At 40.1% G+C, this 26,375-nt stretch overlaps 1 protein-coding gene across 2 annotated transcripts in view; it reads left to right on the forward strand.

The window, feature by feature from the left end:
- The window catches only part of IQCM (IQ motif containing M), an 89,575-nt gene extending 64,913 nt beyond the window's left edge, over positions 1 to 24,662 (forward strand). For both annotated transcript variants that reach the window (XM_083631252.1, XM_083631253.1), the window contains exons 11-12: positions 5,528 to 5,686; positions 24,147 to 24,662. In XM_083631252.1, the coding sequence (XP_083487378.1) occupies positions 5,528 to 5,686; positions 24,147 to 24,280 (293 nt within the window). In that variant the 3' untranslated portion in view covers positions 24,281 to 24,662. The remainder of the gene's footprint in view (positions 1 to 5,527; positions 5,687 to 24,146) is intronic.
- Positions 24,663 to 26,375: the final 1,713 nt, after the last annotated feature.

Raw genomic sequence — 26,375 nt, forward strand, 5'->3', positions numbered from 1 at the left:
ATTCCTGGCTGTCATGTGGAGACAGAGTTGTCAGACTGGGCCTTTAGAAAAGCATTTTCCCCCTTCTGGTAAGCTTTAGTTCATGTGTCAACTATCTTTCATCATGATTCCTATATACAGCTTTATAGTGTAATAGATCAGGCAGTGTGTGCATTTTCATTCTGTTTAGGGCTTATTTCAGATAGATTATATTATTTATCTTCCTACCCCCACCCCAGGACTCTTAGTTGTGCTTTAGTAGTTTCAGAATTTTAGCTAGTGATTTTGGTAGTACGGCTGCTCCTAGATATTAGAACCTGGAATTAAATTCCCCCTGAATTTTGTCTGTTTTCGTGTGACTATCACATGACTTACTCAAGCATGGCAAGGTAATTCAGTTTTTACTCAAAACTCAAAGTTCATGTGGTTTGGAGAGAGAGTTGAAAATTGATCACTGGATTGGATTGATTATTGCATTGATTAGCTGCAATAGGAACACACACACACACACACACACACACAAAGGTGATTGGGAACATGGGTCGAAATAGTAATGTATTACTTCTATTAATTTCAACAGAATTTAAAACTCTCCACATGCAGGTCACCCACAGCTATCTTTACTGAATATTTTTTATTGATTTTCCAATATCGTTCCAATAATAGCCTCATTATAACAATGCCAATTTTTAAAAATAATTTTTTAAAAAATTGATTTTCCAATATCGCTCACCCACATCTATCTTATCCCATTGCTTAGAAAATAAAAAGGATGATCCTATGGGACAGATAACCCCTTCCTTGCACTAGTACTGTATGGGAAAATATATTTTGTGCTTGGTGTTCTGCAGAGGGGAGGCAACCATTTTTAACATTACAGAGGTGGCCCACTTACTTCCATCCAAGACTTACAGGGTGTTATTCCATATACTGCCCTCTAGCCACCACATTCTCTCCTGGTTTCTCTCTGCATCTCAAAAGGTGGGAGCTCCTCATTGAAAGGAGGAAGTACCTAAGGTGGCTCCATAGCATTGAGGCTTAATGTCATTTGGATGGCCACTCCTCTGCCAACCCACTTGGTCACTCCCTTGGGTCTAGCTCTCTGCTCTCTGGACTGCTGTCTCCCTCTCCAGGCTCAGATGCTTCTTGGACCCTGCTAGGACCCTTCCTAAGGTGGTCCAGCTGTAACTCCCCAATCTCCTACAGTTCTTCCTCAGGATCTAACTACCCCACCACCACCCAACGACCTCTCCATGAGACTCATGACACTTGGCACATGGTCATCAAGCCCTCCTGAGTGGGAACCAATCCCAGCAGGTCTTGCAATCAACACCAGATTTAAAAGACACCTAATATAATCCCCACTTGCCAAGAAAAAAAATGAGAATACATTATAAGTCTCCTATATGTGATGTCTGGTGTGGGGCGGAAGAGTGTGGGTTGCAGAAAATGTACTCATGGTGCAAATAAGAACACCTCCTGCCACCTAATTAGGCCTATGAGCTAGAGGTTCCTCGGGTGCTAGAGGAGCCGTTCAGTTATTCAGTTCAGCCCAAATTGCAGTGCTATGAAGTTACAGCAGCTTCACTGACACTTCACAGAGTTTGGGAGGAGCAGCTATTGCATAACATGCTCACATATTGCTATATCATCCCTTCCCTTCTGTTACAGGATCATAAAGGGGATTATATTGTGACAGAAGAATAGGGCTTCATGAATGGCATTTCCAAATTGGAAGTTCTAACTTTTTATTTATTTTCTTAAATCACAACCCCTTGCTGACCTGCATTTGAATTTTTTTTGTTGCTAGCATTTTCACCTTTCAGCTGTTAATGCTGACCTTCTGAGTCTTCATTAATACACTTGCAGTTATTATATCCCTGCTTAAGTAGAAAACATTGTAACCAAGCAACAGATGCTCCATTAATTTAGGAATTAGGACAGTCTATTTTGGCTCCCCTTTTCTTGGTATACGAGCACAAAATTTTTCACTTTGATGAATGAATTGCTCTGTTTATAATTTTTATTACTAATGAACAGAAGTGTTCAATAAAAATGACATGACAGAAATGCATGACATTCACTTTTTTCATGTCGAAGTAAATGAACCCTCTGTTTTAGTGATAACAAATTTTCAAAGTTTATATTTGGGAGTTCTTAAAACTAGTTTGACTACCAATTGAGACCAAAACTTTTGGTCATAAATTCAAAAACAGCTTAGTTTTGTTAAAACAGAGAAGGAATCTGAGAAGGAAAGGATAAGTCAGAAGTTCATATTTATGAACAGAGCTGATTGCATGGCATGGCACATTTAGGGCAGATCCACACCATACATTTAAAACACATCCAACCCACATTTAATGCACATGACTTTCACCAGAGAATCATGGGAACGGGTGCTGGAAACTGTAGCTATGTGTTCCCCTAGCATCTTTGGGGAAAGTCATGAGTTTTAAATGTGGGTTGTACGTACTTTAAATGTATGGTTTGGAACTGACTAAATTGTCTCTGGAAATTATTCCTAAGGCAATTCTGATTAGTCATAGTGGAATGGCCGAAAATCCTTTTAGTATACGGCCTTGGTCGTGTATACCTGAAGGAGCGTCTCCACCCCCATTGTTCATCCCGGACACTGTGATCTAGTGCCGAGGGCCTTCTGGCAGTTGCCTCATTGTGAGAAGTGAGGTTACAGGGAACCAGACAGAGGGCCTTCTTGGTAGTGGCGCCTGCCCTGTGGAATGCCCTCCCTTCAGATTTGAAGGAAAGAAACAGCTTTGTTGTTGTTGTTTAGTTATCTTCTCTTTAAAAGACATCTGAAGGCAGCCCTGTTTAGTGAAGTTTTTAATACTTGATGCTGTATTGTTTTTAACACTTGATTGGAAGCCACCCAGAGTGGCTGGGGAAACTCAGCCAGATGGGTGGGGTATAAATAATAAATTATTATTATTATTATTATTATTATTATTATTATTATTATTAAGGGTTGGCCCAATGTATTTTGATGCTTGAAGCAGGGGACAAAATGCTGCCCCATGCCACAGACAGACTGGAGTACCAGTTAAATCTTACTCCATCAGTCATGATGAGACATCTGCCTAAGGACAGCAAGCTATGTTAGGGGGCACAGGGCAAGTCACATAGTTCACGTAACACTGTCCTTCAACACCTCACTGCTGTCTGCTTCTCTGTCTTATGGTACAGTGAGCACCGGATGTACAAAGCAGCAATGGGGTATTGCTGGTGTATATTTGAGTCCCCTGTAATCTGCACAATAGTAAGGGTGGTGACGCATCTTCTCAATTTTGTCATTGCATCCCACTAGTTTACATGCAATGACACCTTCCCCTCCTCTGAAAATTGTCTATGATGCAAATGTTCTGTGAGGGTCAGTGTGGCGTTTGCCCGTTCTTTTGGAAATGTCTGTACAGGGGGAGAGAAAGAGTTAATAGGTAGACCAATAGAAAAGCCAGAGGCGGAGCCTACTTGTTTATAAAAAGGGCTTAGCCCGAGGTTTAAATAGTTGGTTTGTTGGGAAGAAGCAGTTGGGAAAGCAGTTGGCAGACAGATGGAAATAGGGAGACAGTTAGTGCAGTTGGTTCTTGTGTGAGGGAAGGTAGAAGACTTAGAGACAGGATAAAATAAGACTAAGAGGGTAACAGTGTTTCAAATGCATTTAAAGTTTATTTGTGTTTGCAATAAAATACAATCTTCATTGTTAACTTGAGAACCTGACTGAGACTAAGTGATTTACTGGGGAGAACCTGGTATGGTGGCAGCGGATTAGTGGTGTATGGGTCAATAGTCTGTGAGATGACCCGGGGGCTCCATACGAATGCCACAGTTGGGAACATCCTATTCCATGAAAAATGGTTTCTGGCATAATGCAAGGAGTAGAAATCACAGTTACAGAATGTCGTGCCTCAGTTTACCTCGCTATCTGCTGCTGACACTTAGCCATGATTTCTGGCTCACAGATGGGGATGGAGGTGAGCAGGAAGATGGGAAAAGCACCAGGGTCAGTAGACTAGAGAGCAGACAGGTTCTGGTGCTTAATGTAATGGGGTGCTTGTTTGGCTCACACATTGCAGAGTTAGTTGAAAGTCCTTCACCAGGAGCTATAAACAAAGATAAGAATAACAATAATTGGACAACATTGTTATCGCCTCTTGAAACCACCAAACCATATAAAATGTAAAGAAAAGTGCATTGAGGAAATCTAAAAATGCAAATCAGGGAAATAAATTGTTATACATGCTGTCAAACTATGGAAACACATGGAATGTTCATTAACAGATGGTCAAGGTTTTACTCAAAAAAAGTTTAAAACCTCAGCACTTTTACATTTTACAAACCATTATCTCCACTGTGACCATGCACTCTGTCTGAAACCCCATGCAACCGAGGAGACACCCATTAGAAGAACAAAACTGCTACTGACCATTGGTGGCAAACATATTAACCAGTGAACGTGAACCTCAGAAAACCATATTATTTCAGCAAGCACCAGAGCCTGTCTATTCAACTCACACATCAGCTACAAACTTTAAATCACAGACTTTATCCCAGCTCTGACCCTTAAAACATCTTCTGCTCTTTTAAATAAGCTATATTTATTTATCTATATAATTTATATTTAGCTTTTTATAAGGCCCAGGCTAATTATTTTCTTGCTTCCATAGGACAATACAGATTTTGTTGCCCTTCATCCTGTCTTCTTACTGCAATATTATTGTGGGGTTGTTGTTGTTTTTTTAAAAAAAACTGTTGCATGTTAATTGTTGTTAGTTGCTGTTTAGAACTAGCTGTGTCTGCTCTGAGCAGCTTTTGAACTGCAAAAAGCGGTATAAACAAAATCTCCTCTGCCTGAGATGCAAGTTTAGTGCCATCAATGCTGGAATTTGAGGATGTGATTTTGGGTGTCAGTGATGCCTCTGTCGCCATCATCCCAACTAGATCCTGAATTACTGCCATGCCAAGCACATAGAATGAGAACCGTACATTTAGTTTTGCAAATAAACAAAGTGGCAATAGCTCCCTTCTGCTATTTCTCCCTAGCAGCTAGTATTGGGAGCCTTAAATCAAAGGGTGGTATCCAGTTGCCATCAGTTCAAGGGGTTTTGCTTGTTTTAACAGAACTTTTCCCCCTCTCCTCCTCCACTGCATGCTCTGCATCCCACCCTCAATCTTCTCCAGAGCATTGGGGGACTGTTCATAGAACAGATTTAGGAAATGTGCAACAGGAGGAGAGGGAGCAAAAAATGCCACTGAGCAAGAGGAAATCCTTGTATTGATGGAATGTTCGCATAGTACCATGTTAGATACAACCCTATAGCTTTAAATCTGGAATATCCTTGTAGCCAGTCAGGACTAAGAGTTAGCTATTGCTTGACCATGAACATGTCTAACCTCCTTTTATGCTACTCCCATTTTCAAACCCGTGTAGCTAATAGCTGATGCCATCTATTGTGTCAGTGCGCTTTAAAAATTAATTATGCTTTGAACACTCTGAAAATACTACTTTCACAAAGTAGCCCTTTACACTTTTCAGGTGCTGATTCAAAAATAAAGAGCATCAGTAAGTCTCAAGCAGTTGAAATGACCTTCATGTTGTATCCACCTCGTGGTCTCAAGCTTATAACTGCAGCTGCTCCCAGGTCAACCTGGCTGAAGCCAATAGTCGATGGGGAAGATGGTTACAAATATTTAGGTAAGATTTTATATATAAAATCAGGCTCTGAATATTCAAAGGTTTTTCCAGTAGTGTATGCACATCTGTATTCATACCTCTGTTTTGATTAGAAATTGATGTAGTCTGTTTAGATGCACTTAGTATTTTGCAGGCTTTTCAGCAAAATAACTTCCTGGAGACAGAAGGGGACAAGCAGTTTCTTGAATTTGTTTAAAGGATAGTATATCTTTATAAATATTTGAATTTCAGTTAGCAGAGGAGTTGGGGCAAACTTTTAAATTTTCACTGTAAGAGGGAATCATGCAGAAGAGCATTTGTTCTGAAGATCTCCACACCTTCCATGTATGATGCATAAAGCTGGATTTTAGAAGGCAGCCAGGGCACAAAAAGAGCATATCACTGTGGTGGCTAGTCACCTGTGTACAGGTCATGCTTTGTAGTGCAGCAAAACCCTAATTCCTTTGCAATATGTTTTGGTGGTCTAAAACATGCAATGGGTGAGTTACTTATTGTTTTATGCAAGCATTTCTGTGCCACTTTCCGAACCCACAAAGCATCTCACAAGAAAGCGATGTAAAATGACAATAATTAACACAATGAAAGGTACTTTTCAGTAAGTATGCACCCTTGTATGGAGAACTGGCCTTTATCACACATTCTTTGCTAACATGACAATCCATGTTGGGCTTTTGCCAGGTGTCCTTAGATTGCACTACGTTTTGAAGAATGCTTGGAAACTATAGGTACTTTCAAATGCTGCTGCTAGGCTGCAGGTGAAGGCCTACAGTTCAGAGAACATGACAGAGAATAGCAGTATCATAATAAACTCAGGCAGCCCGCATTAAGAGCTGCATGGCTGGTGCTGACCTGTGACAGGCCTTTCTCAGTGTGGCTCCTCACTCATGGAGATGCATCTGTCACAGCCTTACAATTTCATTTCATGTTAAAGGCATTCTAAACTAGGACTGCACTGTATGTTTTCTTCCACCTCATTCCAGTAATTTAATGTTTGTATTTCTTTTCATAAGAGTGATGATATAGCAGTTACAAGTTTGTTGTGTGATGTGAGTTAATATTGGGAGGAGATAGGTATTATAGTACCTCAGGTACAACTAATTTGCTGGAAGTGTTTTGCTGCATTTTCTTTACATAATTTAAACAATTAAAATTATAAAATGAGCTTGAAGCAAATTCCTCATTAGGGATGCTTCTGAACTGCATAATTTCCTACCTTGGAATACAGATTCTGAAATGACAGCAATTCCTCCCAATAGTTCTCTGGCTCCCATTGTAAGTCTTATTATGGATGGCAGGCATTTTGGGAAAACAACAGATCCCAAACCCCTTGAGACCACTTGTTGTAGCAATGTTACAAACATTAGAAAAGCCTTCCCCAACTTGGTGCCCTCCAGATTTTGCTAACTAGAACCCCCTCCTTTCCTGAACATTGACTATGCTGGTTGAGCTTATCAGAGTTGTTGTCTAAATCTGGAGAGTACCAGGTTGGGGGAAGCAGCATTAGTGGAAGTGGAGGGAAGAATCCTTTCTTCCCATAGGCATCAAGTTGGCCATTGTGAGAACAGGATTGTGGACTAGATGGACGACTGGCCTGATCCGACAGGCCTCTTCTAATAGTCTTTTGTCTCTCAAAACAAGATTCATGAACCTTCTCTGCTTTCTCTCTCACCCTTAAACTTGGCCTGGTGGGCTTTTACTAACACTGTTTGTGGACAGCAAGGTTTTCTTCAGAAAGTAGTTATAGATAATTCCACCCTAGATGACTGGATAGTGTATCTTTTTGAGTTACAGTGGTTATTAAACTAGTTGACAAGAGAACTGCAGGAGTTGCCTTGAAAAGAGATTAGTCTATTAAAGAAAGTCTTTCTGTAGCACAGCAACTGCTCTCCCTGTAAACATTTTTGGAAAGATAGCACTGGATATTTGTTATATGATCCACTCTTGATACTTAAAAAACACTGGCACAAGTTCTAGACTTTCTTTTTGTGTTTCTTGAATCTGCTCTGATGACTTCAGTAAACTTTCATCAGTTGTGTGTACAGCAAACAATTGGATTTTATTTACAGATTTCTATTTTGTATTTACAGAGAGAGCATTTGGTCTGATTACTTGAAATGCAAGTCTCAGACAGGGATTAGACATTGCAAGAACTGTGTTTCCTCTTCTGTAATATCCAGTATTACAAAACTAGTGTTGCATTATCGGTACACTGTGGGTGGAATCCAGAATTGCCCTTGTCCGTATGAAAGGGCTCTTCCCATTTGCAGAAGGGACTGAGCTCCTGTGGGCATTCCTACTGGATGAAGGAGAGGGGAAGGGATTTTTTTTTTCTGGTCTCCTTTTTCCTCTTGAAACCTGCTGTACCACCTACCACACTGTTCTGCAAGGTCCCACCACTCTCCAGAGCAGACTTTGGGAAGGCTCAGGCACCTGGAGGGGGAGGGGGAAATGGTCTCAGTAAAAAAATGGCCTCCTAATCTTCTGTCCGCAGTGTCCCCTGAGTGGAGTTTCTCTTACAGGAACTCTGAATATAAACGTGTGAGATTTTTGCCTGGTTACTATTCATTGATTGCCACTTGTGGGAAGAGTTGAGGAGCAATTTGACAGGTCTTATGAGGGGAATGTTGAGGAACAAACATGAAGCTGCTGCTTATAAAGCCCAATTCTGATTTCAGTGTGTTTGCCAGTTGCATACACTCAGAATTATGTCTTGTTTCTATCGTGCTGAAGATACTGCTTGTATATTTACTCTGCTGTATACGGTGGCACTTCTGTTTAAATTTATTTTTTATTTGTAATACAGTATGTGGATTTCCTTGTCAATTACACATGGCATTTGGCTGTTAATGATTTTCACTATAAACCATAAAAACCATGTTGCAGCCATACATTTATCAGATTTGCTCCGGTAATCAGTCTTTGAGGCAAACTCAAAGCGGAATCCAGCAATGCCAATCTCAGAGGTAGTTTTAAGGGAAGAATATGAATTCCTTTAGTTCCTGGCTTTCTTTGTTGAGAATGACTTGTGAAGACAAATATTGATTATCTTGCGGGGAGAGAGAAGTAAAGTTATAATAAGATTAGAAAAATAATTGAGCTATTTTTCTAGAAATGAATTAAACATCATAAACTAAGCATTGTAGAGCTTTCCCCTAAATCAAATTTAGCTTTTAAAACATCTTAGCAAATGCAACGATGTTCAACATCCCAGATTCAACATTATACTTTTATTAAAATTAATACAGCTTTAAGAAGGGGATTACCTAAACAGAATAATTCATTACTTTCCTTTGTTATCCTATTTCCAGTGGATTGCTGGAAAGGAGGGAAGGCAGTTGCTAAGAATGTGTTAGAGGTCACTTTTATGAATACTAAAAATGGGTGCTAGAGGCTAACAGCCTAAACCCACTTTCCCTCAAGGTATAGGTGATCTAGATAGGGGAAATCCCCTTAATATTAGCATTACTAATCAGCAGAAAAAAGAAGGCAGTTTTGCAGTTTGAATTTGGGCAGAGACAGAGCCCTGAGAGGTTTTTTCTGGAGTTGGCAAAAACAGACATGCTAGAAGTGCCGTTGATCTTCGAGGAGCTAATGTGGTGTGTGTTGCCTAGAATGCGAAGCTGCTTGTTTCAGATTGGTTCTGAATCAAATTTGATTTGAGTGGGCCTCTGGGCAAGGTTGAAAAGGTTGAAAATACCCAACCCAGAGCCACCTATCCTGAACACCAAGGATGTAGAAAGGGGTGGGGGGTGCAGTCCACCCTGGGTGTCACCTTGATGGGGTGACAAAATGGTGGCACTGCCTTCCCCCGCAGCTGTAGGGCAGCTGAGGCCAGGAACCCCATCCTTCCCTAAGGGCGCCACCAATCCCATCCCTGGATGGGGTACACCGTGGGGCCTCAGCCGCCCTATAGCTGGGGGGGAGGCAGCGGGCAGACAGCGATCCCTCCCTATGGGCACCATGCACCCCATACTGCCCCTATGGGCGGTTCACCCCACGCCTGGGTGTGCAGCCCCAGGTGCCCAAGAGGCTTCCTCTGCCGCTGCCGAGCACTTCTTCAATTTCTGCCAAAATGTGCTGGATCAGAGTCCAGGTGTATAGATCTGCACTCTTACACCCAAATCTTTCATCTGTGATTCTAACAATCAGAACCGGCATGCATTACATGAAAACAAAGGACTGATGAAACTCTACATCAATACTGGCAAAAGCTAGACAAACATCCTAGTCCAGAGAAACATAAGGGCACCAGAGGTCTGAACCTGATATCTCCTCTGTGATGAAGTGAGCGGGGCAAGAACAACCACTAAATCAAATTTCAGAACTACCAGCAATCCTGAGACTTAAAAAAATAATAATTAGTATTTTCTATTTTTTTTCAAGCACTGAGAAAAACATATTCATTTGTGAAAGTATGCCATTATGATTCTGGTGAAATAAGAGTAGTATGTCTCTCCCCCTTCTGAGACAACTGTTTCCTGACTAATCAGACAGAAGAACAGCTTCAAAATTGCAGTCAATTCAATAAATTTAGGAATGTCAAATCTGTGATTCATTCTTGTAGTCTTTGGAACAGAAAAACAACTGATAAGATTGATTTCCACCACTCTGCTATTCATTTGATGGAACTGCCGTTTAATTTGAGCTTGGAAATATATTTAGTATTTACTGCAGGGCTATATAATGATAGCCTATATTTCTGAAGAGGAAAAGTTGCTGGGTTCCTTGCACCTGATAAACACATCTATAAATATAATACTGTGACATCCTTGCCTCTTCCCTCTTTCTGAGACGGAAGCATGCAAATAACCTTGTATATTCCTCAAAGTGAAATGCATGTTATATTTGTGGTACCATGGAGAATACCAATGCCTCCCATTTTCAGTTGTTATCTCTGCCTTGTTCTTTCCTAAAGATCTTACAGCTTTGCCAGAGATTAATTTCAACATTATCATGATCAGAAAATTATATACTTTTCAGTATATTAGTGCATTCCATTTTGTTTGTTTTTTAAATAAATAACATGCAAGTTTGTCTACTGGGCATTTACCTATCTTGAATTGTGTATAGATAGATACATTCCAAAGGTAGGAGGAACAAACAATAAAGATCACCTTGCCTGTCCTGCAGATTTTGAAGGTTCATATAATGAGGAAACAGGTAGTCCTGCTTCCAGCTCCACAGCAGGGTTTTTTTTTTGGGGGGGGGAATTCAGTGACTAGAGCATAGCTGTCAACCGTCCCTTATTTGGCAGGAAAGTCCCTTATCCCAGTGCTGTGTCCCACTGCTGTCCCTTATTGATGATGTCCCTTAAATTTCCTGGGTTTCAAAGTAAGCAGCTCCTCTCCCTCCCTCCCTGCCGGCCAGGGAGGAGGGAGGCTCCAACTGTGTTGCTTGGCTGCGTTGCTCACCCAATAAGAAGTCTAAGAACGACTGGTGGGTGGAGCTTGCATGCCTTGTGCCGATCAAATCGGCCGCGTTGCCTGGGGACTCGCCTTTGCTCAGCGCTTCCCAGTGGAGAGGTGACGGTGGTTTCCCTTGCTGCATCCCCTTTGCCGGGTTGCTGCGCTGTGGGAACCACCGCTTGAGGCTTCGTTTGGCTGCTGGCTGGGCTTTCTGCCTTTGGCTCAGAGGGGCTCAGAAGTTGAACATACCTGTGCTTGGAAAATCCCTTATTTTGACTGCTGATCCCTTATTTTTGAGGCTGCTGGTCCCTTATTTTCAAATCTGTAAGTTGACAGCTATGGACTAGAGCTATCTATATACAGTATATTTCAAGCACAGTTGCCCCATATATTTATATAATGGAAATATGATCTTGGTGGTTTTATTTCCAACCCCTTTTCTAATGATGGAATCCACCATTTTCACAGCTGCTATACACTGGGTCAACATTAATGACCAGTTCAGTCCTGATTAGTGTATATGTGAAGTTTGTGGCTTTTGCATTTTGCTGTTTGGTATCTTAGAAACAGGATATTGGAGCACTTGTGTGATTCCAAGATTAGAATGCTGGATTTTGACTTTGCTCCACTGTTGGCTTTGTTAAGCATAAATGTATCAGTTTTAAATACAGCACTATTAAATAGCATACTTTCTTATTAACAAATAATAAGGTAGGTTGCTACTATTAACACTTTTTTTTGAAAGAGAAGACGACTTGACACTGAAAAATTACAAGTTGCCTTCAGGTAAAGAGCTGACGTTCTGAATCAGTTTTTTGGTCAAACCTAGCACTACACTTGATCATACTGACCAACTTTCTGGCTATATTATTTCAGAGAAGTCATAATATTTCAGCCACATTCCTCCCATTTAAGAGAGGAGCAACAAAAATTATGCCACAGTTTCCCCCTCTCTGTTGAACATACTAGCAGCCTTAAACCCAAAGTCAGCTGTTAAAGTAGTAGTTTTGAAAGGCTGAGTCCACGAGTGTTATTTCTTGAAGGATTGTGTCATTTGGAGGAGCTACAGCTGAATTGCATCTTCCCCACTTACTTTCAGAATCATTCACCCTCCATGAAAAGTGAGAGGGGTATCTTGCAGGAGGGTGGTCTTACCTTTAAAAATGAAGTGGTTGAGGGTTTTTCCTTTTTCTCTCTCTTTTGCATTAAATAAGGAAAAGGCAAAGCCCTTGGCCTCCTTGTCTTTAGAAGCAGGACTATTTCCTCCAGATTTTGAGAATTTGCTGAACTGCTGGAGGTTAATCAAATCTTGGGGTTGGAGTGGTGATTTGCAGCCCCATCAAAACTTCTTTGCAGAATATTTCAGTCGAGCACTAGAAGGAACATCTGTCACATGACACTTTACCTGCATCCTGAATTGATATGACTCAGGGACTGGTTTACCATCCAAGAGAGAATTTTACCTTGATACTCATCTGTTAAAGACACAAGAGTTTAATAGTTTTTCTGGGCCCATGCAACCACTAGATAATCTAAGGAAAACTTTGGACTCTTGTTATGAATCTTAGGTTTGGTGGGGTTTGTGTTCAAATGACATGTTTTGGACTAATTTGTAAAATCATCAGTCTTCCAAAGCATATATCCAAAGTTTAGAACTGTTTTAGAATAAATAATACCTGGATGTATCTTTCTATTTCTGGATACTCCCGCCACATGTGCTGATATGTTCTTATAATGGAACATCCCCTCTTACACATGTGAGAACAGTTTGGTTTTATATTAGCTAGGCATCTAGGTGTTAAGTACCAGCTGTGTACAATTTTAAGGGCTCTTTCTCTTGTTGTTGTTGTTGATATTTATGTGGCACTTTTACCCACAGATTTTCCCATGCCTCTTCTTCAAAATGGAGTTTAATTCTAAGTAGCCAAGTATACTCTTGCACTGTAATCAACTAATCATTTGCTGCCCTTTCATGACACCTTAGATCAACTTCATGAGGTGGATGGCTCACTCTACCTAATGGTAGGGCTATAAATATGACCTTACAATGGCTGATTTCATCAACATATGGTATAATTCTGCTTTCCATGACTCTAAAAGTTCAACTTTATTGTATAACTAACAGGACTTTTAATAATAGAGGCCTAACTAAATAAATTTGCACTAACTTCTTTTTAAATGTTGAAATTCCTAGTGATAAAATCTGTGGCATAGTATGGTATTTGTTCCTGCATGGGTTAAATGGGAAATGTTCTGTCATTACAAGCTGAACTATACAGTGTTTTAAAAGGTGAGTGTTATGTACTGAGTTGAATAGGATCCAAACTGCAGCAGTCTGATTGGTCCTAGAACAATAGGATCCAAAAGGCAGCAGTCTGATTGGTCCTAGAACAATAGGATTCAGAATGCAGCAGTCTGATTGGTCCTAGAACAATGCAGCAGTATGATTGGTTGGCAGGAACCACCCAATCATGCTCCAGATAGAAGTGAATCCACAACCTGATTGGCTTACAGTAGAATTCCGGAATTAGCCAATCATGTGCAGCCCATTGTGTAAATAATGTATATAAAGCAGATACTTTGAGGGGACTTTCATTCATTCCTCCTCACCACTATGAGCTGAATAAAGAGCATGAAATCACTTTGCGACTCTGAGTATATTTCAGTGAGTTACAAAAAATAGCAATGGCAGACCATTTACATTAATATGTATGTGTGGCAGAATATATGCCAGAGTCCCTGTCACTCTGCTTTTCAAGACTACATCTGATATTTTTCTGTTACAGTAATAAAAACTGCAGCTGTTGCTAAGCAAATGGAATGAATTACATTTACAAGAAAGTTTTTCTGAGTGAAAAAGAAGATAGCTCAGAGGAGCTGTATTGTAAGCTCATGAATGACTTTATCATTTTTATTTTCATTCCCCAACTGGACTAAGGCAAGGTGATCCTTGGACTCTTCAAAATGGTGGAATTTAGTCCAAAAGAAGGGGAGCTGGAAAGCAGCTCTGTTTTAAAGCCTGAACAATGCTGTGTCCAAAGAAACCAGCCTCTTGCTAAGTTTCCAGATCCTTGGGCTGGGAAATGGTCCGTTAATCATATAGCCATCTTATAAAAATAGCCCTGTGATCTTGCTGTTGCCACTGCTCCTTAGCAATTGTGTTTGCCTAAGGAAATTTAATTTTTATATAGGTAATTAACACTGTTGATTCTCTTGCTGGCACCACAGATTTTGCACAGGAAACAGCTTGTTTTGTTTCATTTTTTCCCTTTAAAAAATATATCAGATTCCAGTGTTACAGCAGACATTTGTTAGCTCCCATGCAGCCCCAACAGTGCCACCAAATTACTAGGAGGCTTAGGAAAGAATATATTCAGTCAGTATTAATGATGGGTGAGTTTCCCTTAGCATTTTTCATAATTCATTATTCCCTCTCCCGTAACTCCCCCGCCAAGCTTTCTTGGGGGAAAATGGGGTCCTAGAATATGGAAACACCTGTAGTTCATTAGTACAGCACATGGTTTGTGCAGAAGGTCTTAGGCTCAGTCACTTGTACAGTATTCCTAGGAGTCTACCTGAGCCTTGGAAGGATGCTGCCAGTCAGAGTAGATAGTATTAGCTTAGCTCAGCCTTCTCCAGATGTTTTGGACCAGAACTCCCATTAGCTGCAAACAGTGTGATCAATGGTTGGAGATGATAGCAGTTCAAAACATCTGGAGGGTGGTTGTGGGGGCTGGGCAAATAGTTTGACTTATTTCTGTAGCAGTTAAACTATTTTCTGGGATGTGACTCCAGATTCCAGGTATGAATCGATCTGCAGGTTGTGTGATTTGCATACAGAAGCTGTGGGAAGCTCAGGGAATTAAAGGCTCCATCTACATTTTGAAACAAGATTACAAGCTGACACTTTCAAAGCACTGATTTTAACCACTGGTTTCAAAACTGCACTGGTTTTTGTTGTTGTTTCTTAGAATTCCCAAACAACTCCATGTACAGGGCTTCTAGTGCTTTATATGTGGATTCATGCACTTGGTATGATAAACATGCTATAACTGAAATTTTAAAAGTCGTAACTTTCGGTCGTAACATTTTTATCATACCATGGCCACAAATTCACACGAAAGGCTTTGGAGACTTTAATTCCAGTGTTGACAAAGTCTAAATGACAACATTGTGAATGGCTGATTGTCATTTTGAATTCCTTGGACCAAAATAGACACATTTTCTTCATTAAGAACATTACAGTCTAAAACTTTACGGGAAGATTTATAATCACTGAAAGGAGAAAGTAATCTTCCTTTTGTCAGCGTATACAACCAGAGAGACTCATTAGAAAGTTTGTGTTAATGGATGCTCACTGCAAATATTGCAGTAGTTTGTTTCTGTTACGACAAGACGCCCCAAAGGAAGCATGAAATTCTTATCAATGCCGCCATATAAATACTAATTCTGATGCACTTTACATTTATATAAGGGTTTCTGTTTGTGCAGAGCATCATAATGTAAGAAACAATCAAGATCAGCCCTCCCCTGCTTTGTGTCACCAGCTGAGTGCCTTGATAATAATGCCATTTGAGATTGTTGTTCTTTTCCCCCCAATGCTAATATTAGCACAAAATGTAATCACAATTATTTCAAATACTAATTGCATGCTCTCTCTTTTGGCAATTGAAAGTTGTCTTTGAAACATGCTTTATATAGGTTTGGATAACGCCTGTTAATAAATGGTTTGGGTCAGCAAGTAGTCTTTGCATGTTCTTCTGGTACAGTAGGTTATGATGCTCACCACCCTTCTGAGTCTCCTTTGTTCCTGGGGATGTGGATACCAGCTTGGGATCAGCCTGAGCCACAGAATGGCCAAAAGAATAGGCCTGGAAAGAAATTATTGGTTAGCTGCTTGGCAGATGTCAAGGCAGTACAAACTACTGGAACTAGGGCAGCTTTGCAGGATGGACAGAAGGCCTCAGTACTTCAGAGTTATGTGCAAACTTGTCCGTAGAGATTAGCCATGTTCTTTCATTTGCTGTACTTCCTATTGGATTGCACCAGAATTTTAGCACCCAAAACTATATAGTAATAAATTAGGTAAAGGTAAAGGGACCCCTGACTATTAGGTCCAGTCGTGACCGACTCTGGGGTTGCGGCGCTCATCTCGCTTTATTGGCTGAGGGAGCCGGCGTACAGGTTCCGGGTCATGTGGCCAGCATGACTAAGCCGCTTCTGGCGAACCAGAGCAGCGCACGGAAATGCCGTTTACCTTCCCGCCGGAGCGGTACCTATTTATCTACTTGCACTTTGACATGCTTTCGAACTGCTAGGCTGGCAGGAGCAGGGACTGAGCAACGGGAGCTCACCCCGTCACGGGGATTCGAACTGCTGACCTTCTGATTGGCAAGTCCTAGACTCTGTGGTTTAACCCACAGCGCCACCCATGTCCCGTGCACCACCCGAAAATCTCAAAATGTGAAGGTGGTTAAAAAATGGCCACCAACATCACAGCTTCAAACTCTTATTCAGAGATCCAGAAATATCATTTGATTTTTTTTTTTAAAAAAAAGGCTGACATAGAATTTATGATCTACTCAGTGCTAAAGTTTATCATTGGGGAAACAGACGAAAATGGGAGATGCAACACTCAACATATGGGAGACACATTTACTCAATGGCAAAGTTTCTCATTGGGAAAATATAGAAAGAAGAGGCATACAAAAATTAGTGTATTTATGTATGCATGCCTGAACTGGCCTAAATTTTTTGTTGACTTTGTGCTAGAACAAGTGATAATATATACAAGATACTTTGGCATAAGAACTGCACTGGAGCCAAAGACATGCCTTGCTATTCTGTTCCAAATTATTTGCTAATTAGTGCTACACAACCTATCACCTTATTTCTTAATAGAGATCGTATCTTGCATTTGAGTTGCTTAAAGAATAACAAGTCTTTACTTTTTTTCTCCTCTTGATAATACATTCTAAATGCTGTGTTGTGTCCTTACTAAGCGTTGAATTTCCTTGTAGATATCCTATTAAGATTAATAGAATTTTAGCATTTTTTCATTAATACATTTTCAAATGGATTACCTTTTCAACTATATAAAACAGCTACTTTTTTAGCTTAAGGATCAACTCACTCTTCCCAAATGGGGTGGCTAGTTATGGATTGTCACAAAAGTGGATGTGGTTTAAATAATACTGCAATATATCTCACCACAGTGGAGGAGACAATATTAGAGACGTGTGTCTGGACTCTTTCTTTGTTATTTAAGTGACTTTGCTAACACATGAGAAGGGAGTTTGATCACACCTGCCATATGCAAGAAACCCTAAGCGTTTGGTGGTGCCTGCCTTGTGTCCCAGAGGTGGGTGGTAGGTTATTGTTTTGTTGTTTCTCTTTATTTGTGCCTTTATCTTGTGAACCACCTTGAGATATGTTGATGAAGGGTGGAATATAAATCAAGCAAGCAAGCAAACCAACAACCAACCAACCAACCAACCAACCAAGAAGAAGAAGATAGACAGTAGCTGGCATTGAAAACTGAGTGTGTAAATCCCAGCAGAAGTTCCAAGGCATCTCAACCATCTCATGGGCTTACATACCCCGTGTCACAGAAGGCCAAGGATATACATTAGCTGCACGTTTTATGTTGTAAACCACCCTGTGATCTTCAGGTGAAATATATACATTTCCTGATCGCCTCTCTTAAGCAAGAACAAATAGCAACAGGTAACTTCTGACTCTAGCAGATAAACTAAGTCCAGTGCCATCTAGTGACGAAACCATATAATAACACTATAGATAAATGTACACCTAAAGGTAAAGGGTAAAAGGACCCCTGACCATTAGATCCAGTCGTGACCGACTCTGGGGTTGCGGCGCTCATCTCGCTTTATTGGCCGAGGGAGCCAGCGTACAGCTTCTGGGTCATGTGGCCAGCATGACTAAGCCGCTTCTGGCAAACCAGAGCAGCGCACAGAAATGCCGTTTACCTTCCTGCTGGAGCAGTACCTATTTATCTACTTGCACTTTGACGTGCTTTCGAACTGCTAGATTGGCATGTACACCTACACACACACAAATGATGTAGGCGGAATTGCCATGGTGTGTTGTGGAAGTGAGGCTCACCTAGGAGAGCTGGTGAGAGAGGAGCAGTCAATGGATGCCCTCTGCACTGGAGACGAGGTGAGGGAATAGCTATTGTAGATGGTTCTCTTGGGATCTGGAAAGAGGATCTTTATATATTTATTTTATATCCTGCCTTTCTTCCCCAAGAAGCCCAGGGCCACACATAACAATTGATAAAACAATTAAAAATCAATTGCAAACCAGATGCAGATTTGGAAATATCTCCACTTGACAGGCTTGTAGAAAGAGGAAGGTCTTCTGTAGGCATCAAAAAGACCACAGAGATGGCTCCAGTTTCATATTAAAAGGGAAGGAATACCAAAGGGGAGGTGCCGCAACACCAAAGGCCTGAATCCTACATTGTGATAAGATGATATCTGCTAGAGAATTGTTTTCTCAGAGAACAGTGACCTGTTGTATATATAAGGGGAAGAGACAATCTTTCAGATATCTTGGTCCAAAGCTGTACAGAAATAGTTTTGTAGCCTCTGTGAGTAGAGGCTGTTATAAGCAGTGGGCATATGTATACGCCAATGGCATCCAAGAGTTCAAAGTGGGGAATTGGCTAATGGAGTCTTTGACAGAGAACCCGAAGGCCGCACACTGCCTTGTTGTGCATGGTGTGTGGGAAGCAAGGCCAAAATTTGACGCCTCACCAGCACTCACCCATTACCTAGGCTTTGAGAAGGAGGTGGGTGGACTTTAGGATCCTGTCAGAGTCCTCACGCCTCCTTGCCAAAGACCAGCGCCTTGCTTACCCGGCTTTGGGAAGGCATCAAAAATTTTTGGGGAGAGCATCAAATATTGTTGAGGGCCACCAGGAAAGGCATGAAGGGCAGCATGCGTACTGGACTGGCCCTGATGTAGGAAGAATATTGGTGTAAGAGAGAGAATCCTCTCTTTCTCCTACTGCTGCTAGCACATTTTCTGCCTTAATTTTGAGGGGAAGAATTTGGGGAAAAGATTGGACCCCCTTTTTGTTGTTGTTGAAAATTGATCTTTAGATCCTATTCAGGACTTACAGCAAGCTGTTTTCCACTTCATTGGAAAAACAGCTTAGTATGTGAATCCCACTTAGAAATTGAAACGTCTTTGTATTCTTGCATCAAACCCTAAATACCTAAATTGTATTCTTGCATCGAACCCTAAATACCTGGTAAGAATTTTAACTAATTTCTTCACAAAGTAAATTTTGCTTCTCACATATCTCAAGTCTCTCTCTCTCCCTCCCTCCCTCCCTCTCTCTCTCTCTAAAAAAGAGAGAATAGAAGGTGGTAACAGATTATAACTTCATAATTGTAACTAGAATCTTTTATGCAGTTCCGTTAGGTTTTCCACACATACTGCCAAAAGAGGTTTTTCAGTCTGTGGCTTCTTCCAGTTATGTCTTCCATCTGTTTCCTTTCCTTTATTCTTTCATCATTCTGGTTTCTAGCTTCCCCCTTTGGCTTAGGGTGCTTTTTACAGAGACTTTTTTGTGTTAGAAAATTGCTAGCTTGGGCCAAGATCCCACATAGTCCAGCACTTTACCCCATGACACTCTTCAAACAAATGTCCCTGGAAATTTGCAAATCAGATATAATAACAGCATTTGCTAAACGGGGTGGATTGCTCCAGAATGTGAAGGTTCCATTTTTTAGATACTGTGATGAATCTGCACTGATTAGACTCCTCATGCATAAATGTGTCGTTCCTTTTTAAACCCATCTAACCTACTGCCTATCACAGCAACCGGGGGGTGGGGTGTCAACCATATTATTAATGTATTGCATGAAGAAATGCTTCTATTTTGTATGTTTAATCAGTCTCATTGGATGGTTGTGGTGTAGTGTTTTGAAGGATGTGTGGTTCCAGAATTGGCCTCCACAGTCACTTACAGACTCATTGTTAAAACTGTGTTTTATGGAAGACAATCTTACTAGGCTACGGCGATCGCAGAAGAAGAAGAAGAAGAAGAAGAAGAAGAAGAAGAAGAAGGAGAAGAAGGAGAAGAGTGTTTTGAAATAATGAACACTGAATATTCCTTATTCACTTCCCATGCCATTCTTATCAAAAATATTTTAAAATGGTGCATCCTCCTAGTTTCTTTCCTTATAAAGTAAAATGGCACCAATCCCACTTAATATTATTGGGGAAACTGCTGCGTCTTTGAATTCAAATGTTATCTTCTTAGCCCAATCTAAATGCTTAATGACACATCAAAGAATTCTAAAAGATTAGTGAGGAAACAGCCACCTTTACAGAAGCAATGCTGATTCTTCCTAAGCAAGGCTTGTTCTTCTGTACTGCTGCAGGACCAATCTGATTGCTCTGGCCCACAAGCCACATTAGTTTCAGTTCAGAGCCTTAACACAGTGTACATTCCTGGGATGACCTTAAAATGACACTTCAACTATACTGGTAAATCACAACCATCTGGACATATCTGCAATTTTACTTCACAATTTTCTTTTTGTGAAGAACAAATTGACTGCAGACTTACATATCCACAGTTCAAATTTGCTTTTGTTTGAGAGCTTTATTGTCAGCAAGTATGTACAGGGGGAACATATTTATATTTTTTTAATTTTTTTTAAAAATGATATTTATTCAAAATTTCATCAGTACATAAACACGAAAAAACAAGAAAAACAGAAAAATACAGCAAAAAAATAAAAGAAAAAGAAAAAAAACAAAAAAGAAAAAAGAAAAATACAAATCTCAGATTACAACTTTTCATTTGCTTATTTCTTGAACCTCCTCACACCTCCCTTTTTGTATTCTAGTTTAATTTGTTATTCCAGCAAATTCTTCCCATGTTTCTCAATTTTAATTTAAATGATTAATCTTCACAATCTATCTTATTTATTGATTCAACATAACCTTTCCATCTTTTAATATAATCTTTTTTTCACTTTACCTTAATCTCTTTAACCTTATCTTATCTTAAAAATCTTAAAATTTCAAAGTTTACATCATATTCATACATATCTCCTTAAATCATTTCTGCTAAAGCCAATTTAGTTCCTTTCCAGCATATTCCCTGATATTTCATTAATGTTGCACTAATTCCAAGATTAACAAAAGAATTTCCCTCGATATCTCTAATTTTTATCCAACGTCCCTTCTTCCTGGTTTCGGGTTATGTCAGTCCTTTCTGTCCATTACAACCAGTCCATTAATCTGGTGTTCTTATGTCCGAGGCCCTTAAATCTCTTCTAGGCCCCTTCTGCAAATTTTCTTGTTCTTGTTTGTGCTTATGCACTTCTTTGTCTATTGTTGGTTTCTTGGGGAGTGGGTCTCCGGAGGGTGGATTTCTCCCAGGCGGAGAAATCCCAGGCGGAGAAGCCTGGGAACGTGGGGTTCGGCAGAGCACCAAGAGCGCCTCCCCTACTCACGAGGAAACCCCTTTTCGGGGCTCCAGAGTGAAGCGGGGTGAGCAGTGCGGTGCTGCGAACCGATTGCTACTTTCACGGAGGGAAGCCGCGCAGCCATCGCCGGAGAGCGCTGACTTTTTCCTGATGACATTTGGACTCTAAATCAAGTACCCGTGAGTAAAAACGGAGAATTGGATTAAGAAATTCACAAAACTTATGAATTAGGCACGAAGCGGGAAGGTTTAAACAGGAAGTCCGCCTTCCGCTTTTTGTATATAGACTGAAGCAAAGACCTTGCAACCTAATAGCCTGGAAAACTGCTTTAAAGTTGGAAATTTCCTGCATCCACAACTAATAAAACCCCCTTGGAAGCAGGAGATAAGGAGGGGGGAATTTGACTGTTTAATCCTGCAGGAGGAGAGTAAAGGAATTTAAGTTTCCATCGTCCCAAACCTGGGGACGGGGTGTCGGGACAGAAATTGTTTGAGACGTCCATTGATTGAAAGCGGAGTACTTTTGACAGATAGTTTTTTTAAAAAGAGAGAAACAAATTAATTTCAATGCTACTTTCTGCATTTTTGCATTTCAAAGAAACAAAGTATCTGAAAATTGAAAGGATTTGAAATCGAAAGTAATTTCCTTTGTTGGATACATTTTAAAAATGGATACAAATAGAAATTGTGTCCCCTAGAGAGAGCCTGTCAGTTTGTTGCTACAGTTTACTTGGAGACTTTACAGCTGCGAGATTTGGATCGTGGGACCAGCCATTTGACCTTGACAGAAATGTGTTGGAAGGGAGGTTTGGTGTCTGCCCTTGGCATGACAAATGTTTTGCTGGAGCAGCTGCATGAAAAAATGAACTTGATGCATGAAAAATTGGACTTGATGAGTGCTGTGGCCAGTGAATATGATTTAACAGAGAAAAAGGATAAAGAAGTTATACAGCGATCAAGTCAGGAATCTGGTTTAACAAGGCAAGTCCAAGGGCAGATGAAGAAGGAAGAGGCAGTGATTACTCCTCAAACAACACAAATGGAGAGACCCAAAGTCCTGCAGGAACAAAAGCCACTGCGTTGGAAGATTGAACTTGGAGAATGCTGGGAAGTGTTTGAAGTCAAGGAAGCTTTTAACTCTAGTGGGACTATGAAACAGGTGAATAACTATCTTTTGGATAAATATTTTTTGGATTACAAAGATGACGACGGGGAGTGGGACTGGGGGGAAGGGGCCAGTCTGACGAAGGAAAATGGAAATTATTACCTGAGGGGGAACATATTTATAGCCACTCACAATATTTGGACACTCAGTTTCTGAAAGCTGCAATTTTATGTTGCTACATCTTCATTTCTGCTGAGATGATTACTTCCTCACCAAGATAAAGGATGTCTGGCCTTTTAGCAGTTAGATGGAATATTTCCTTTTCTGGTGGATAGCCACATTTAAATGGTTGTAGAATGGTTCTATGACTTCCTCTTCTGCTTTACATCTTCATGGGAGAAGTATTCCTGAAGCATTTGAAGTGAGGACAACCAAACTCTCTTTCTGCTCCAATTGTGTTTGTGCATGGTTTTTGCTCTGCTCAACTCAGGTCAATTTTAATTATTTAGAGTTTGCTGTCACAACATGGGCTCACTAGTTCTCTATGTCTGGAGAATCTCTCCTGCCCTCTAGTTGTCAGCTTTTCTGCTGCATCATTTCTTTTTTTCTTTTTCTGTGTCAAATAGTTTGATGATAGTCATTGCATTATTAGGGTGTTCTCTGTTAATTTTGCAGTAATATTTATACTTTGGGTGGTGGTGTTTTTTGAGTTGCTTTCTCAAGTTTCCTAAAAAGTTATATTCAAAATAGCTCATGGAAAAATCAAGGATAACAAGTTACTTTAAGATGCATCTTACATTGACTGTGGGGACTAAAGTTTATATATTCATTCTCTCTCTCTCTCTCTCTCTCTCTCTCTCTCTCTCTCTCACACACACACACACACACACAGGGCCAGTGGTGGCATAGTGGGTTGAGGGTCAGGCTAGGACCTGGGAGACCAGGGTTTTAATCCCTGCCCAGCCAGCAAGCTCACTGGATTACATTGGGAGAGTAAACCTGTCCTCAAAGGATTGTCAAGAAGGTAAAGTGGCCAAAAGACTGATACTGATGAATTGGAAGAATAAAGATAGTCAATGGATCAACAATATGGCAACACTCACAACATTTGAATGGACTTCTTACAGACATAGACTTTGTTTGGATAAATATGACAACATTTGGAATGAGTTTATACAGTTTATACAGAACATATCTACATCTGTAACCCCCTTTGTGCTCTTAATGGCCCATTACCTCAAGAGGAAGCCAGCTGGGCTTATATTTTAACATTTACTGGATCCAGGGGTTCAGGAAGCTAGGTTGGTTTGACTAGCTTTTAACGCTTGCTGGATCCAGGGATCAAATGCGAGTTTGGCACCCACAAACTCAAAACAACACACCACAGTAACCTTTGTCCGCATTGTCCTCAATTGAGATGGATCTTCATTTGTATGCTCTTAATATACCAATAAATCTATTGATTTTGTGTTACAGTGGGTGGACATCCAATATTAAAGGCAGCTGATATTCGAGTTGCTGGAGCTTTAGTAGCTGCATCAATGCGAGAAAGGAAGACGAAAGAACAGGAAGCAAACCAAGCTGCTGCTGTAACAGAGAACAGTGTCTAGCATAGGATGCAATTCATGCCCAGTTGTAATAAATGGCATCATCAGTTTGATTATAAAGATACTGGATTGTAAACAAACCAGTTTCCTCTGATGAAAATTCCCAGTATACAATGGAAAGCATTTCATCTTTAAATCATCAGATGTAGACAGAAGATAACAGAAACATCGCTCTTGAGCCCGTACTATACACTAGATTCTTATACGGTTAGAAACAATTTCAGTAGGATTTAGAAACCTAATGTGTAAAAAAATTAAAATTAAAAAATCCCATGCTTATTTGTTTGGATCATAATAGGCACTGTTCTTTTGTTTTTGTCATTCTGTATTCTGTATGGCAGCGTCTAACATCAAATAAATGTGTCAGTGTTTTTTGCCCGAGAAATTTTACAGCCTTTCTGGTGCCTTTTGATCTCAAAGTTGTTCTGTGTGCTTTTCAAAACAAACTAACTTGCATCAAGCGCTTTAACAATATATTCCCCAAATCTGCAAAAAGACGGTGTAAGGTCAGTAAAGGAAAGCCTTTACCTTTCAATAGTCACTTTTCTATAAATAAATTGGCACTTGATCCTCATCAAAGAGCAAGAAATATTGGATATGCTCTCTGAGTGTCCATTGTAGTTTTTTGAGCCAACTACCTGATGGAAGTCATCACTTATATGTAAATGAACTGTCAATGGTTTGCCACTGTTGGCAATCACTGGACTGTGAAGGGTATGTCTTAATAAGAACCAAAGCTCTTCACAGACTTTGATTTACTGGAAATAAAATAGAAAAGTCCTCTGGGATTACGAAGGACACTTGTTTCAGATAAAATGTCTAGACAGTAGCAATATATCTGGGGCTTTTATTATAGCAAAACTGCAAATTAGAATGGAGTGCCGAGAAAGTTCCAGTGACCCAACTGAGTTCAAAAACACTGCTTCCCGCTGATCTTTCCCCCCAAAGCCTAAAGACATAGTAAGATCACGAGCAAGCCCCTCCAAACAAAAAATAAAGCAAAGCATTATGTCCAAGGTTTCGAAGGGCAATGTTTATTGAGCATTCATTTGATTTGTATGCAGGGAGGTTAGGCAATGTTGGCTGTTTAGTGAGCACTTGTCCTGACTTGTTTGTGGGGAGGTTAGATACTGTTACGTCAAGCAAGTGTTCTCCCACACTTCCCAGCGCATGTTCCCGTCGATCCTTATCGCAAAAAATCAGGTCTTTGGGGGAAGCGAGTTTGTTGTGCCAGACCTCCCAATCAATTGCAACTGTGCGACCTGAATTTGATGGTGTGTGATTAGATCCTGCCCAAAGATAGTAACAGCCTGGAAGCACCCAAAGTTGCAGTTCACCAATATTTTTCCTGATCAATACTAAAAAAAAATATGAGATTGAATCAACATAAAAAGGCCATGGATGGCAGGCAACTTGAATAATTTTCCAGTTTAAGAGCTTCTCCTTTCAAAATTCCAAGTTGACTTTTCTACAAATACTTCTGATGGGAGGGGGGATGAAATCATACTGAATCAAATTCCATTAACATAGAAATGTGAATGGAATGCTCTTCAATGAAAAAAAAAAGAGCCAGCTATGTATTCTAAAGCAGGGATGGGTGAATATATCAAATTTTTTTCTCCCAGTTCCTCATTTTTCCAATCTTAAGTTCTGTTCCCCACATTTCTACATTGTTTTGTGATTTTTTTAAAAAGTCCTCATGAAAATTTACCAATCTTTTGCTGTGTGTTTCTACTATACACATTTTATTTTATGTTGCCTTACAAAGCAATTTCCCCCAACGTAATGCATTTTTGAATGTTATCTTCACTAATATACACATTTATTTACACATTTTATCCCAGAATACATATTTTTATATGTATTACTTGCTGAAGAACTGCATCTCAAGTGCAGATTTTGAAGGAAGGCAGTGTTTTGTCTCAAGTATGGTTTTGGAAAATGCAAATTTGATAGGCTTGCCTTCAGATGTGAACAGAATCAAATTTCAACCCTATCCATATTCTAGAGTTAAATTACTGTCCATTTAAAATGATCTTATCAGGATCAACCCATGCATTTTTAAATGGATTATTCAACCTACTCATTTAAAAAAGTC

The sequence above is a fragment of the Podarcis filfolensis genome (genome assembly GCF_964270895.1).
Source record: "Podarcis filfolensis genome assembly, chromosome: 9".
In the NCBI taxonomy this organism is placed as follows: domain Eukaryota; kingdom Metazoa; phylum Chordata; class Lepidosauria; order Squamata; family Lacertidae; genus Podarcis; species Podarcis filfolensis.